This window comes from Lemur catta, chromosome 4, assembly GCF_020740605.2.
Source record: "Lemur catta isolate mLemCat1 chromosome 4, mLemCat1.pri, whole genome shotgun sequence".
Lineage (NCBI taxonomy): Eukaryota > Metazoa > Chordata > Mammalia > Primates > Lemuridae > Lemur > Lemur catta.
The window spans coordinates 19,307,148-19,323,035 of NC_059131.1; the positions used below are offsets into that span (position 1 = coordinate 19,307,148).

At 54.8% G+C, this 15,888-nt stretch overlaps 1 protein-coding gene across 1 annotated transcript; it reads left to right on the forward strand.

Moving 5' to 3' along the window:
* Window positions 1-1,487: 1,487 nt before the first annotated feature.
* On the forward strand, window positions 1,488-15,269 carry SLC35F6 (solute carrier family 35 member F6). The gene is made up of 6 exons (XM_045549216.1): window positions 1,488-1,639; window positions 9,766-9,838; window positions 10,548-10,719; window positions 10,972-11,184; window positions 11,846-11,956; window positions 13,234-15,269. Exons 1-6 carry the CDS (start codon window positions 1,563-1,565, stop codon window positions 13,701-13,703), a joined length of 1,116 nt encoding a protein of 371 aa, XP_045405172.1. The 5' UTR covers window positions 1,488-1,562; the 3' UTR covers window positions 13,704-15,269.
* The last annotated feature ends 619 nt before the right edge of the window (window positions 15,270-15,888 follow it).

Below are 15,888 nucleotides of genomic sequence, written 5' to 3' on the forward strand. Positions count from 1 at the left end.
TATGATGAATGGTCAGAACATCATGATAAATTAAAATTCATTTTATGATATGGCTATAGAGACAGACAGAGACTGTGCTGCTAGTGACATCATGTCGGCTGGTCATAAGTAATGTTTACCTCAAAACAGTGCCCTTGGCCTGGACTCATGTGGGGGAAATGGCCAGAGCCCCACTGGGTGAGTCACCGTGGCCTATGGGAATGGCCTCTGATAGGGGTGGGCTATCAGCTGGGTGACCTGCCCCCGTCTGTCCCTTGGGAGAGAAGCTGTGCTTCGTTCATCCTACAGGCCCCAGTGTCTCAGTAAACATTTTTGGATAAATGAATGAATTCCTTTGAAATCACACAAAACTAGCGGTGTTGTTGGAGATAAGAAGCTCAGAAGAAACCTCCTCTGGGCCTTCCATCTCCCCACTGACTGAGAGCGGTCAGGTTCTAGGGAAGGAAATTTCTGGAACGGTCTGCAGATCCCAGACATGCTCCACACTCACTCACACTTCTGCACCATCGCCACTTTCTCGTGCAGGAAAGCCCTTCCCCTGTCTATCTGGCAACCCACATTTTGTCCAGGACCCCACTTACACACCTCCATCAGATTTTCCTGCAATAGAGGGGTCTCGTGCAGTCCCTTGAGAGTTTTTTTGAGTCTACACTGCCCATTTTCACAAGTTCAAGGCAGTCTTCAGGTAAGCAGGAGGAGCTGGCAGACAGGCACTATCTCTGTACCTCGAGTACCGAGATCTGCAATAAGGAGGGAAATGTGCCTGCTGCGTCCAAAGGGTCTTGCCTCTGGAATGACCAGGCATGGGATGCAAATGGGAGCGCTGGGTAAGGGGAAGACGGGCAGCTGGCAGCTGAGAACCAGGAGAAGGATTTTAAAGGCCAAAACCTCTGCAAACAAACCTAGGGACCGTCTTTCTGCCTGGATGCCTCTGAGCAGCCCACGAAGGAGCAGTGGGGCAGGGCATGGTGCAGGGGCTATGTAGAAGGTCCGGATTTTTGGAGAATGAAGAATCTCAGTGCAACACACTGCCCCCCAGCATCTCTTAAGCAAATCACTGGGCTTCTCTCAATTTAGTTTCCTGGACTATAAAATGGTCGCCTCGGCAGCAGGAACTAAACTCCTATGCCTCTTTGCTGGAAGATGTGCGCAAGTCGCAGGCTGGGATCCCTAGGGACACCTCCCAGGCCTCCCCAGAGTTGCACGCTGGCGGTTTCCACTTCGGGGGGGCACCGTCTCTGACACTGGTCCGCTCAACCTCCCTTACGGTTTACAAAACGCTCTGACATCCACGATGCATTCTCATTGCCCTATGCCATCAGCTCCTTTTACAAATGGGGAGACGCGGGCCGAGACTCGCCAGAGCCACCCGATGGGCACCAGCGCGCGCCGGCGGACCTGCAGAGCCTGGGCACTGCGTCTCCGGCGCTCTCCGGGGGCGGGGCGAGCGGGGCGGGGCCCGCGCGGGTCACGTGACACCCGGCCCGGAAGCGCTCGAGCAGGAGACCCGGGGTGACCGGGTTGGTAGCTGCTGGCTCGAGGGAGCCCCTGCGCCCTCCGCCATGGCCTGGACCAAGTACCAGCTGTTCCTGGCCGGGCTCATGCTCGTCACCGGCTCCATCAACACGCTCTCGGCAAAGTGAGTCTGGGCCTGGCCGGGAAGGGGGTCCGCTGGGCCTGCGGGCGCTGGCGACCCCCGCGCACCTTCTCCGCCACCCCCTTCCCCGCTCTGCGTTCCTGGCTTCACTGGCTTTCCCCGTCGCCCCGGTCGGTTCGCGCGCTTTATGACCACACAGTGGGTGCGAGGTCCGGGAAATGCAGAGCGGGGCCGCACGCCGGGCTGGGGATCCGAACCCCAGCTTTGATTCGCTGTCACCTCCTGTCTCTGTGCCTCAGTTTCCTTATCCTTAAAGGGGAGGAGTCCACAACCCTTCCAAAGCTGGCGTCAGAGCCTGCGCACCCCCCTCCAAGAGCTGGGGGCCAGTAAGGGAGGCCCCAGGACCGGTGCACACGAGCTACAGTAGTGGCCATAAGTGAGCGTGAAGGGCTGAGCGCTAGAGAAGGGGGTGGCCTATGGGCCCCTCCTGGAGGAGGAGTTAGAGCTGCACCTTAAAGCTTAGGTGGGATTTTATTAGTAAGTGGGGGAGACTGTGAGGCAGGGAACCGAAAGGCCACATTGAAATCGATTGTAACCAACACCAGATGCCCAGGCTGGATTTTATCCCATGATCAGAGAAGAGCTTTTGAGCTGGGGAATGCCATATTGAAAGTGATACGATTGAAAAAGAAAAAGGTCATGCGATTAACCTGGTGATCAACATGAGTCATTTGGTGCAGGGAAGACCTCTCCAAGGCTGCTATAGCAGCTCCCCCAGAGGGGAACTAGGAGGTGGTGATGAGAAAGGAATGGGGGCAGAGACCAGGTGCAGACTGAAGCAACAAGGCCTGACGCACCACAGGGTCAAGAGACAAGGGCCATTCCTGGTTTCTGCCTGGGTGGGGGGAAGAGAAGTGTTGTTAACTCAGACAGGGAGGGCAGGTAGGGTGTTCAACCCTGGGGTATGGGGGTGAGGCAGTGAGGACGGTCCCCAGGGCAGTCATGAGACTGAGGGATGGGGGCATAGCCTCCTCTCTGTCGTGGGCAGGGAGGCAGCTCCTTCTCTTGGCAGCTCTTTGCCTCTTTCTCTAACCCCTGCCTCAGGGTAGGGCCTTCCTGCCCTTTCTGTTCACCACCTAAGAGTCCCAGCACCCAGAGCTGGCCGTGGTCTGATTCCATGGTACATGTGGAGAACAGTGGGCTGTGGCCATCTCCCAGTTAGACCTCACTTCCACCCGGGCCCTGCCAGGTGGCCGACGCTTGACCACCAGAGCAAGGCAGAGTCAGCACGGTGACTCCCAGCTCCCTACAGAAGCTTTTCCACCCTGTGAGCAGTGCTCCAGGTCCCTGGGTTTTCTGTCAGGCTCCACACTTTGAAAAACTGACTGGGAACCTTTGGGAGCAGCCATTTCTGAATCATTTTTGAGGATTTACATTCACAAAATTTATAGCTAGCACACTCCATCAGTGATATGATTGGTACCTCAGAAGAGAGGTCTGAGGGAGAAGTATTCAGTTTAATTCATCAGGCGTGTATAAGGTGCCTAAGGTGTGTGAGGAAAGGGGACAGAAGTGACCTAGAGAAGGTCCCTGCCTTTGAGATGCTTGGAATCTGAGGTGGAGAAGACAGGTGTGTAAAACACATGGCAGTCACAGTGTCCTCCTGCCCAAAACGGGGGAAAAGTCAGTGAAACTCTGAGTGGTAAGCGTCTGTTTCTCTGGTTCACATCTGGCCAGCTGTGTCTTGCAGAGAGCTGCTGGCCTCCTGGACCCTGCAGCCTCCTGGAAGTCACCCCTCCTCCTGAGCCCTTAGCTATAAAGGAGCCCCAACCTGAGGGCTCCCATCTCAGGATGAGCGCAGCAGAACAAGTCTTCCCTTCCATCAGTCACACCAGCCAAGGCCTTGGTCAGGTGCTTAGAGAGCAGCTATAAGTCTGCCAGGGCTGCCGTCCCCAAGGAGAGTCCAGATGGCCAGTTACTGCTGGGGGAGACTGTGCTGACTCAGCTCCTTCCTTAAAAAGCTCCAAACCTGTCAGGTAGGAAGCCAGGCAAGCCTCAGTCCCAGGAGGCGCTGCCCTTGGAGACTGCCTGAGAGTCAGGAAAGGGGCTCCCAGGTGGGAGACCCAGCCTTTGGTCTTGTCCCCTGCCCTACAGCTAGTATGGGGCCACTCAGGACCCTCCCACCCCAAGACGGGCCCCAGAATTGGACCCTAAACAATGTTCTAAGGACAAACCATACTCTCAGAGAGAGAACCTGGGGGAGCAGCGATATATACCTTGAATGAAGTTTTGATTCAAAATCACATTTCTGACCTGCAGTTTCTGGCAGGTACAGACAGACAAGCACGTGCTCACAACCAGCATAACCAGCTACTACACAGAGCACCTACTTCCCACACACCAGGCCCTGCTCTGGCCACCTTTCATGTGTGAACTCGGAGAGTTCTCGTAACTACCCTATCAGGCAGATGTACTCCTTATCCCTGGATGAGGATACTGAGGTACAGGAAGATTAAATTACTTTGCCCAAGTTCAACTCAGCTACTAAGTATCAGGGTTTATAGTTGCACCAACACGATCTGGCTCTAAAATCCATGCTCTTGACCTCCAATGGAAGGTGAAGCTGGGTACTTCTCCAGTCATTTTCGGGACATTGAGAGTTGCTAGAAACATGGAAATTATGGAATCTGATCCCTACAATTTATAGGGGAGGCCCCAAGAGAAGTTTCTTTTTGCGATTCAGCTGGTTGGTGTCAGAATGGGGACTAGAATTCAGGCCTCAGGACTTCAATTCAGTCCTGTTTTACGACTGTGGTACACCAAAGTTCCTCCTCCTTGGGGATGTCCTCTCACATCTTCCCAGACAAGGACAGACAAGCCTATGTCCGGGTGTCTGGGAAGTTGTAATCCTGGAAGCAGCGTCTCCCTGCCCAGGCCTCAGGGTGCCCTCCCTCTAGGACTGGGCAGCAAGCCTCTTGGCCCAGGAGATCCTGCTATCCTCATCCTGCCTGTCTTCCCCCTGGAGCCGGAGGCCACTCAAGGTTCAGACCGAGAGCCTCTGGTAGCCTGCAGTTTGGTGGCCTGTAAAAGGAGCACGACGTTTCCCTCCCTGGGTTCTTGGGAGGAAAAAGGCAGAGGATAAGGAAGTGCGTGTGAGCACGTGCTGTCTGCTGTGCTGGTCGGCTTTCCTCTCTGCCCACTCGGCAGGTTTTGGAAGGCTGCTGGGAGACTGCCATTGATCAGGCTGGCCCTGTGGCCCCGTCCCTGGGTCTTGACAGAGGGACCCTCCCTGTGAAGTGGCTGCTTCTCTTTGGCTGTTTTCTCACCTCCTCACCAGCACCTGCTATCGATCGTCTCCTTGAGACCAAACCACTTCTGTCTTCCTAAGCCGTGTCGTGCACAGGGTGGTGCCCGTTTTGAAGCCCCATTCTCCTGAATCGGCTGAGGTTCGGCATCTAAAGAGAGGTCAAGTGGATGCTCACCAAGGCTCAGCTCCCCTCCTCAGTTCGTCAGAGGGGTTGAGGAAGCCTTAAATCAGGAGAGCAGGGTAGTAGAGTGGGAAGAGCATGAGGCTTGGGAGCTGTGGGATTAGATGAGCCACTGGGCTGCTCTGAGCTTCAGTTTCCTCATCTGTAAAATGGACTTGACAATCCCTGCCCTGGCTTCCTCCCAGATACTCTGGGATCTACTGAGGAAGGTTTTCTAATCCATAGAGATGAAAAGTCTCATAAAAATCACCTCACGAGCCAGTGCCACCTGCTGTGACAGCCGGAGAGTGGAGAAGCCCTGGCCCTGCTGTAGGTCCCGTGGCAGGAGAAAGGAGCTGACTCATGGGCTTGACAAGCTGAGGGTGTAGGAAATGGCAGAGATTCTGCGGGAACGGACACACAATCAGCCACTTCCTCAGTCTCTGCCTGCCACCCCCGGCCCACACATGGATGTGCACGCCTCCCAGAGTGCTGAGCTTTGAGTTTGGCCTGGGCCGTGCTAGGGAGTGACTCACCACTCACTCCCCAGCCTGCCCGCCACCGCCGCTGAGGCTCAGGAGCTCTAAAAGGGGCCGCCAGCCTCTAACAGAGGTGCTTCCTCAATGGGCCTAGGCCTGCCCCTGCCAGGGCCTCACAGGCCTCCTGCCCTGGAGGTCAGGGCTTTCCCCTAGAACCAGTGTCTACAGAGGACAGAAGCCCATCTTCCGGGCTGACCTCCTCACCCCAGCGGAGGCAGTGGGAAAATTCTGGAATTACAAGGTTAGAGGAGACCTTTAAAATGTCCTGAGTACTATTCCTGTCTCAGCACCTGATGAACCCTGTGTCCCTCAAGCCCTCTCTGACCCCTGGGTTCCTTGTCTGTCAAATAGGGAGTGCGTTGAGATGATGGCCGAGTTTCTTCTACTTTGGTGTTGTGGCTCTGTGGAACCACAGGGACAGTAGCCCAAGTCCCCTCCAGCCACCTCTGCCTCAAGCCAGCAGGGCAGGTTCCAGATGCTCTCCCAGAAGCTTCCAGTCTGGAGCAGAGGTGGAGCCACACTGACCCCACACAAGGGAGCTGACCCCTGCTCAATGAGAGGACGAGGGAGAAGGGACAGAAAATGACTTTTATTGAATACCTGCCATGTGCCAGGTTATATATCTCTTATATCATTTATTATTCTTGACAGCTTATCAATGTTGGTGTGATTATGCCCATAACTTGCAGGCCTGTATGACTGAAAACTCTGGGCTTCCCCTGTACTCTGCTGCCTTTTCTGAGTGTAAATTCGAGCAGGGTTTAGCCCTGGGTCTGCCTGTTACCTGAACAGCTCTCCTCAACCCTAGCTGTGGAGCCCCCATCTGTAAAATGAGGATCCTTCTTTTGAGGCTTAAGTGGAACAGCCCCTGTGAAGTGTTCACCTCAGGCTTGGCACAAAATTGGTGCTCAGTGACTTGTGCACTAAAAAAAAAAACATGTTTTTGAAGCATGGACAGACAGCGAGGTGCTAACCCCCCACACCACATAGGGCTCATTGCTGTCAACCCCAGATAAACTGGGGCTGGATTTTGGCTCTTGTCTGTAGGGCCTGTGTTCTTCTGAGCCTTTACAATGAGCTGAAATCTGTCTCCAGGCAAGGATGAGAGACCTGACTTCTAGCCTCCAGCTACCTGCAGGCCTGAGCTTCTCAGGGCTGGGCAGGGCAGCCGGTGCAGCTGACACCCAATCCCTTGGGCTGTGAGCCTGCCCTGGGCCCTCAGATACAAACAGGTTTCATTTCCCCAGCCGGGAACACTGCCAGCCAGGCTTGTCCAGGCAGACCTACCAATGGAGAAAGCAAAGACAACCCTTGGGGCAGGGGAGGGAGCACAGCACCAGCCCTGCAGCCAACTCCTCAGAAGGGCCCAGCCCTGGGGAAGGATGCAGAGGGGTTTCCCCTTCCCCTTCCTACCAGCCTGTTCCACAGCAGGGGGTACCCAGCCCCAGGTGGGAAGTCCCAGTCTTGGATTCGTAGCCTCTGGCCTGCAGTGCCTGGCCAGTTGGCTAGCTGGGGTCTGGCAGTCTCATTCGTTCAGCAAAAATGTTAGAGCTCCTGTATACTAATGTGCTAGGAGCAGGGGACTGAGAGATGGAGAAAGAGCCAGATGCTGAGCTCACTCTTAGATGACAGTGAATGTGGAACCAGAATGTGTGTTGTCGTTGAAATAAGCTGTGCAGGCAGTAGCCACGGTGCGTTCTGGGTGGTGACACCACTACTATCTTGGGAGACTTCTTGAGCTGGCCAGTCTGTGGTCTGGGTGTGGCACCAGGATGAGGAAGTGGCTTCCATGCGTACCACAGCCCACTCCAGAAACAAAAAGCCCTCGCCTTAGGCTTCTGGTCATCCTTCGTGGACTGGGCAGCAGGTCCCTTATCCCCCCTGGAGGAGCCCAGGCGCCAGCCCTGGCAATTCCTGTCCCTCCAACCTGCTCACTTGCTGTGGGCCAGTTGGGCCTGTGCACGTGGTAAGGTGCAACCTCTTCTCTCTTCCTCGCTTCTCCTGTTTTGCTCAGTTGCCCCACGCAGGCCTCCTCAGTGGGTTCTTCTGCAAAAGCAAGCCTGGCTCCAAGAGCAGGCCTGCCTGGGTGGACTGTGCGGTCGGTGTGTGGCCCACACCCACATCCATGTCCCGCCCTGCCCAGGATCCAGGAGCCAGAACCAGCAGTACATCAGGCAGAAATGAGACCCCAGAGAGCAGGTGGCTTTTGTTCTATAGCAGGGGCTTTCTTTGTCCCCTTGGTACCAGGACTGGTTACAGCCTCGTCTTGTGAGCCCTGCAGGGTTCCAGGTTTCTCTCTGCCCCTAACTAGTCCTGTCCGAACTTCTCTCCCCCCTTCAACTCTCCTTTGCCCCCACCAGCCCCAGGAACCGCAGGCCCTCATAACTGCTCCTCCTCCGTACCTGCAGGAGCGGCCAGGGTCTCTGCTGTGGGGTAGGTTTGCCATGGCCCTATATTCTTCACTCTCCCTGAGATGTGTTCAGGTCTGTGCTCCCCACATGGTTGGCCAGGAACCCCATCACCACTAAGCCGGCCCTCTCCACTGCCAGTGTCCCAGCCCCTAGCTGTGTGTCAACCCCAGACCCTAACTGCAGCATAGCCAGTGGTGTGTGCTCCATGGCCCTGTGGGGGAGGCCCAAGAACCGGGGGTGGGGGGAGGGCTTCCCCACCTTTTGGGAGCAGAGGCTTGCCACAGACGTGATCTCTGGGTCTCTGTTGACTTGAGTCAGCACGTGCCGTGGCTGGTGTAGTTGGAGCTGTGTCAGCTAACCCGGGGTGTCCAACACAAGGGAGGGGCCACATCTTGCCAGCCTCAGTCTGGGCCAGATCACATGCTCTTGGCCCCGGGCCTCGGCCCACCAGCGCACCTCCAGAGGTCAGCAGCCAGGAGGGTGAAAGGTTAGGAAGGGCTGTGCAGCTAGGAGATGAGAAGATTCAGGATATTGAAAAGTCCCCAAAAATCTGAAGAGCTTTCAGTGAAAGATTAGACTAGACTCCAGAGACATAACTAAGCCCAGCAAAAGTGAAATTCGGGAGAGGGAGTTTTCCTGCACAGATGGCAAACAATTCAGAGTGATTGGTAAGTAAGCTGCCCAAAGCGCCGTGTCGCAAAGGATACTGAGCTCGTATCTGGGCTTGGAGGGGAAGTTTGTCATAATCAGTCATCACCACCTGCCAGGCCTGACTGGGAGGTCACTGCAGGAGAGCGATGGGTTTGCCACCTGCTTGAGAGTCCACGGTAGAGCGATCTTCCAAGCCGCTTTGGTTCTTTGAAGATGATCAGGTGGTCATTTCCCCCCAATACTACTGTAGACCAGAGGCTCTTGATACTTTTTGCACCACGGATGTGACAGTCTGGTGTCGCCTGTGGACCTCTTCTTAGAGTAATGTTTTAAAATGTGCAAATAAAAGACCAAGGATTACAAAAGAAGCCAATTAAATTGAAATGGAGTTATCAAATATTTAAAAAGCAAATTTATGATATAGTAATCTATATGCTTTTTAATATAATTTAAGAAGTGGGTCTAATTGCTGTAATTATTATGAGTGATGAGAATAAATGATACTTCGTGATATATACAGTGACTCTAATGTGATAATGAGAATATCTGTGATTTCCATGGTGTTACAAAGGCACAGATACTCACTCCCACATTCCTAATTAGAGGAAATGCTGGGTCAAAACTCCCTGCTGGGCTGGGCGCAGTGGCCCACGCCTGTAATCCTAGCACTCTGGGAAGCCACGGCAGGAGGATCATTTGAGGTCAGGAGTTCGAGACCAGCCTCAGCAAGAGTGAGACCCCCATCTATACTAAAAATAGAAAAATTATCTGGGTGTAGTAGTACACACCTGTAGTGCCAGCTACTCGGGAGGCTGAGGCAGGAGGATCACTTGAGCCCAGGAGTTTGAGTTTGCTGTGAACTATGCTAACACCACAGCACTCTAGCCCAGGTAACAGTGAGACTATCTTAAAAAAAAAACAACAAAAAAACTCCTTGCTGTGGAGACTGGCCCATTTGCAAGGCAGCTCCACTCTGGGGTCGAGTCACCCAAGTCCGGGCCTCTTGGCGTTGAAAGGAGTGAGCCTTTCCCCTAGCATCAGGGCAGGGTGGAGAGCCCTGCTGTGCTGCCAGGGTCTGACCTTCCCTCTCTCTGCTACAGGTGGGCGGACAACTTCACGGCTGAGGGCTGCGGAGGGAGCAAGGAACACAGCTTCCAGCATCCTTTCCTCCAGGTATCTGGCCCTGTCCCTCCCCTCCTCCCATCTCCCAGGTCTCATCCCCTATGAGGCTGGGCTGCTTCCTGACCTAGGGGTACAGCCTTCCTCTGCTCCCAGAAGAGCTGCACGCTTCTCTCTCTCCCTCCACAGAACAGAAGCCAGGGTCTGGAAGTGGGCAAAGGCCACAGGCCTCTGCAAGAGGCCTGGAGAGTGGTCATGCCCTCACCACATCAAGTCAGGACACAGGGAAAGCATCACCCCCAGTGGCAAAAGCCTGCTCTCCATCCACTGGGAGCCCAGACTCAGCTGGGGCAGGGCTGACGCCATCAATGAAAGACCCCCTATTTGCCAGACTGGGAATCAGGAGACTCAAATGTCAGCCCCAGCTCTGCCACCAACCTACTTTGTAGCCTTACATAAGTCTGAACCTCTCTGGGCCTCAGTTTCTCCATCTGCAACTTGACTAGGGATTGGCCTGGATCAGTGGTTTTCAGACAGGGCTCTACATAGACTTAGAGTTTCATCGAGATATTTTTGGGATTTTGAGGGAGACCTAGGAAGCAGTCTCTGGCCTCCCATGGCAGCTCTGCTTTTGTGTGTTTTACATGTTGGGGTTCTAGGTAAGCTCTTGTTTGAAGAAAGTTTGCATTTAAAAAAAAAAGTGTTGAAGATGATCCCCGAGGTCCCTTCAAGCTCTGAAGTCCTTGGACTCTCGTCCCTGCAGGCAGTGGGCATGTTCCTGGGAGAGTTCTCCTGCCTGGCTGCCTTCTACCTCCTCCAGTGCAGAGCCGCAGGCCAGTCAGACTCCAGCGTGGACCCCCAACAGCCCTTCAACCCCCTTCTTTTCCTGCCCCCAGCCCTCTGTGACATGACAGGGACCAGCCTCATGTATGTGGGTGAGTAGCCAGGCTGGGCTGAGAAGGATGCAGGGCCGAGGGGCTGGCGGGTGCAGGGCCACAGGTGAAACAGTGCCCCCCATTCACCTTCACCCCACCCCACCACTCTCCCCGAGACTCCGCGCACGCGCATGCACACAGCTGGGGTTGATGGAGTACCCTACTGTGTGCTTGGCACATCTCCAGCCCCAAGGACCCCTCGGCGACAGACAGCCCTCAGGAGCTAACAGTTGTGTGTCTCTCCTCTCCTAGCTCTGAACATGACCAGTGCCTCCAGCTTCCAGATGCTGCGGGGCGCAGTGATCATATTCACTGGCCTGTTCTCAGTGGCCTTCCTGGGCCGGAGGCTGGTCCTGAGCCAGTGGCTGGGCATCCTGGCCACCATCGCGGGGCTGGTGGTTGTGGGGCTGGCCGACCTCCTGAGCAAGCATGACGATCAGCACAAGCTCAGCGAAGTGATCACAGGTGCGGCCAGGGATGGGGACCCAGGGCTGCCCCGTCCTGTCCCATCCTCTCCAGGGTCCCGGCACAGGCCCTGGGTGAGGGCGTGCACCTGCTCTCAGGGTGGCGGACAGAGTGTAGGGAAGACTGGAGAGGGATGTGGCTGCACCAAGGAAGACTGGCAAATGTTTTGTCCTATAGTACAGATTTAGACAGAGAAACTGCCAGATTTGGAAATGGAAAGGAATAGACACTTATTGAGCACTTACCAAGTCCCCAGCCTGGTGCTCAGCACTGTGCATTCATCAACATAGTGGCCCTCACAGTCCCTGGGGGGAATCACAGCCCATTTTACAACCAAGTGACCATCCTGGGTTACTCGGAGCCGGGATTACCCAGGGATGTCTATCTCAAAGCCTGTTGCTTCTTAAAAGACCTGCTGACCCAAAGGGCAGCTCTCAGGCCCAGACAGGCCTCTGCACCTTCCGGAGCCTCAGCCCTGGCCTCCTGGCCTGCCCCTCAGAGCCCAGGGGATCAGGCACAGGCAGTAGAAACTGCGCCCGTGAACCATATAAGGCCCCGCAAAGGTCGGGGCTGGTGTGTTGCTCTGTCCCCATGGCCATGCTGTCCTGGTCCCCAGCCCCAGTGCATCCCTGGCCTCACCTGAGCCCCTCCTTCCATACAGGGGACCTGTTGATCATCATGGCCCAGATCATCGTCGCCATCCAGATGGTGCTAGAGGAGAAGTTCGTCTACAAACACAACGTGCACCCACTTCGGGCCGTCGGCACTGAGGGTGTGGGGGGGGGCACAGGGGCTGGAGGGTGGCAGGGGGAGTGAACTGCACACATGGAGCACAGGGTGAGGTGCTAGGGACCTCTGGGAGGGGACCCTCCTGCCCCCATGCCTTCACCAGGTGTATGTTGACAAATCCTCTGACGCCTGCTGTGCCAGCAGCTAGGGCAGGCCAAGGACAAAGACGATCGAGATGCAGGCCCCACTCCAGAGGAGGTTACCAGCCAGAAGGAAGGGCCAGGCAGAGCACTTGAGCTTGGACCACTTGTGCTCAAGTGATGTCTCATTTGCCAAGCATATCTGAGTCTCTCGGGGCAGGGAAGGTGGCATTCGAGCTGCAGATTTCAACAAGCGAAAGTGGGAGCAGGGAACTCCAGACAGAGCAAAGGAATAAGGAGCTGGACATGAATTTGGAAGCCAGTGAGAAATATTTTGAGTGCAATATGGGTTATTGCTGGGGAAATAATCAGCAGTGAAGTAGGTTAGAGTCATACCATGGAGAACCTTGACATCAGGCAAGTGGATTAGACTTTAAATGATAGGCAGGCGGAAACCACTGAAGGTTTTTGAGCAGAGAAGTAGCTATCAACATTATGTTTTAAGAATATAAGGCTAGCACGATGGATTAGAGCCATGCTCCCAAAGAACGGCCCGTGGGGTGGTGCCTGGCTAGGAGCTGCTCGTGCCTGGCCCAGCAAGCTGAGGAGCTCACAGCAGAATGAACCAGCCAGGTCAGCGGCATCACTGAGCACGCTGTTTGTTTTTTCTCTTTCTACTTTCTGGCAAGACTTTATGAATGAAACAGCATATCACCTTACATTCTGGCGCAAGCTTCTTGCCACAGACCGGTAACAAACTGAATTAGAGAGCTGTTTTTCCAAACTGGTAGAAGCAGCGTAGTGAGTTGCAGCCATCAATTCTTTAAATTAATAGAATAGAATTTTAAAATGTCAGAGCGTTGTACAGAGCAAGGGTAGCTGTTGTTTTGTGAGTGTCTGCACGCCTGTGCACATGTGGGCTGGGTCACAATAGGAAATGTATGTCTTACCCTTGATCATGTCAAAAAGTGCCGAATTAAAGCAGAGAAGGGGCAGCGGGAGCCCATGCAGGCCAGGAGGTCCCTGAGAGGCTGAGGGAGGGATTCCAGGAGCAGGCCCTGGGACCTGAGAGCTACGTGAGGGCTGCTGGAAGGAGCGCCCCAGAGATCAGAGGAGACAGAGCGGGCGGGACATGCTGGGAGTCTGGACCAGAACGTGACGCGCTCCCTCCACCTCCCAGGCCTCTTCGGCTTCGTGATCCTGTCCCTGCTGCTGGTACCCATGTACTACATCCCCGCCGGCTCCTTCAGCGGAAACCCTCGAGGGACACTAGAGGACGCCCTGGATGCCTTCTGCCAGGTAGGCCGGCAGCCGCTCATCGCCCTGGCGCTGCTGGGCAACATCAGCAGCATCGCCTTCTTCAACTTTGCCGGCATCAGCGTCACCAAGGAGCTGAGCGCAACCACCCGCATGGTGCTGGACAGCTTGCGCACTGTCGTCATCTGGGCAGTGAGCCTGGCGCTGGGCTGGGAGGCCTTCCACGCGCTGCAGATCCTCGGCTTCCTCATCCTCCTGATGGGCACCGCCCTCTACAACGGGCTGCACCGCCCGCTGCTGGCCCGCCTGCCCCGGAGCCGGCCCCTGGCGGAGGAGGGCGAGCAGGAGAGACTGCTGGGTGGCACCCGGACCCCCATCAACGATACCAGCTGAGCCTCCCTTGAGGCCTCTGCGGCCACCCGGGTGCTCCTTCACCCTGAGGCTGAGGCCACACAGGCTGGTGAGCCTCGAGTGCCCTGTCCCTACAGACCCCCAGGGCAGCTGCTGCCACAGAAGACACAACACCCAAGTCCTCCTTCCTTGCCACCCCCTGCAGGGTGGTCGTACCCAGCCCCCACAGGCCTCTGAGCCCCTCCTGCACCACTAGCGCTAAATCATGAAGTTGAATTGCAGGAATTTACAACCCTAGTGTTTCCGGATCATAAATTAGATTATCATAATAGATTATCTAGTTTATGTGCTATAAGCTAAATTTGGTTCTCGGAAGAAGTCAGTGAGCAAGTTTAAGCCAGAACTAAGCATTGTACTTCCTAAAACTTATAAGATAATCCCTAAACCTGTCTGGAGACCTGGGTTTCAGCCCAGACTCTGCTCAGTGTCTGCCCCCAGCATGTTACCTAACTGGCCCAGTGCCGAGTAACGCCAGGACCCCGGGCATTGTGTTAAGTGCTTAACTTAACACATTCTGTCGCATAACACCCTTCAGAGGTGGGTACAGGTGAAGAAACTGTGGCCCAAAGAAGGTGAAGAGACTTCTTCATGGAGCCAGTATCCCACCTAGATTTACCTGATTCTAGACCTCTGACCCACCTGCCATATGGGTCTCTGTGGGGTCTTCGGGGCAGGTTTCCTATGGCTGGGCTGGAAGCTTCTTGTACTGTTGTCCTCCAGGTAACCCTGACACAGGAAAGTGACTCCTGACGCTGGGAGCCACTTGAGGTCCAGGTGGGTCCTTGGCTTCACGCAATTAAATTCAGGAGACAGTATAAAGTGAAAGCGAGATTTACTCAGAAACTCCAAAAAGTCTACTCCACAGAGTAAAGGCTGGCCCTCCCTGCAGAAGAGAACCTGCCCCTTGGTTCCCTGTTGCCTTTCTATGTAAGCAACAGGTTAAACAATGAGAGGAATATTCACAGAAGGGGCAGTGTTCCTCCACCATCTTGGTTCTCACCAGTTGGAACTTGCCCTGCCTCCATCCTGTTTTGATCAGGGCAATTTGAAACTTTGAGACGTCCTGACTCAGGTAATGCCACAGCAATGCCCAAACCTGCCAGTTCCCTGTCTCAACCCCACCCTGAAGAGAAGGGAGGACAGGACCCCAGGGAGCTGAGCAGCCCCTAGTTGCAGTGTTGGGCCCTGGGCGCTGGGTGCGTGGTCAGGCTTGACGCACAGCCTCAAGCCATTTTCCTGGGCAGCTTAGTCAAACAAAGCACTAATGCCTTCCTTAAAATAGCCTCTGAGAGAAGGGAGCTTTTGGCAAGGGAAGCTCTCAGGTTGTGTGGGATTCCAGCAGGTTATTAATGTGGCTTGTTGCGGGCAGGTCCATTCCACCAGCTCTGAATCCCAGGGGGCCAGAGCTTCTCTGGGCCACGGTGTCCGTTGAGGGAAGAAGGAAATGCACAGTGAGGGTGGTGGAGACTACAGCTGCCTTGTCCAAAACCTGGGGCCTTAGAATGTTGTCTCGGACTTTCATTTTTAATAAAAGAAAAGGAAAATTGACAATATTAGACTTTCAGTAAAAGGGAAGGGGCACAAGAGGATACCTGGGGGTGGGGTCTAGAATGTTGGATTGGAAAAGCTCTGATGTACCAAGCGCATGCGAGTCACCTAGGCCTCAGTTCATTGTTCACATGAAGAAACTAAACCCCAGAAAGGTGAAGGAACTTGCCCAAGATCACATAGCCGCTTACATGCAAAGCCAGGTTTCCAGGTTCTCAGTCTTTGCCTGTCGCGTTCTCCCAGATAGTGTAGCCAGGAGGCCACACAGAGTCCAGGACTGCTCACCTGCTACATGCTGCCCCACCTGTGTGCTCAACCGGGCAAAGTGTTTACGAGGGTGTTAGGGGAGCGCTTGGCCTTTGTTTGAACACTGCCCTAGGGGGCTGTTGATTTTAACGTTGAAGCGTTGGGGTGGTGAAGGTGGCAGAGTGCAGGGAGGGGTCCATCAGACCAGCCACCAGCTCAGGCGAATCACCACCAAGCACTTTGGGTCTTCCCATCTCTACAGTGGGAAATCCAGGCTCCATGTGACAGGAGGAAACTTACATAAGATAATAGATGGAAGATGCCTGGAAACTGCCAAGGCCCAGTGGGGAGTTGTGTGAGCTGCGCTGTCCAG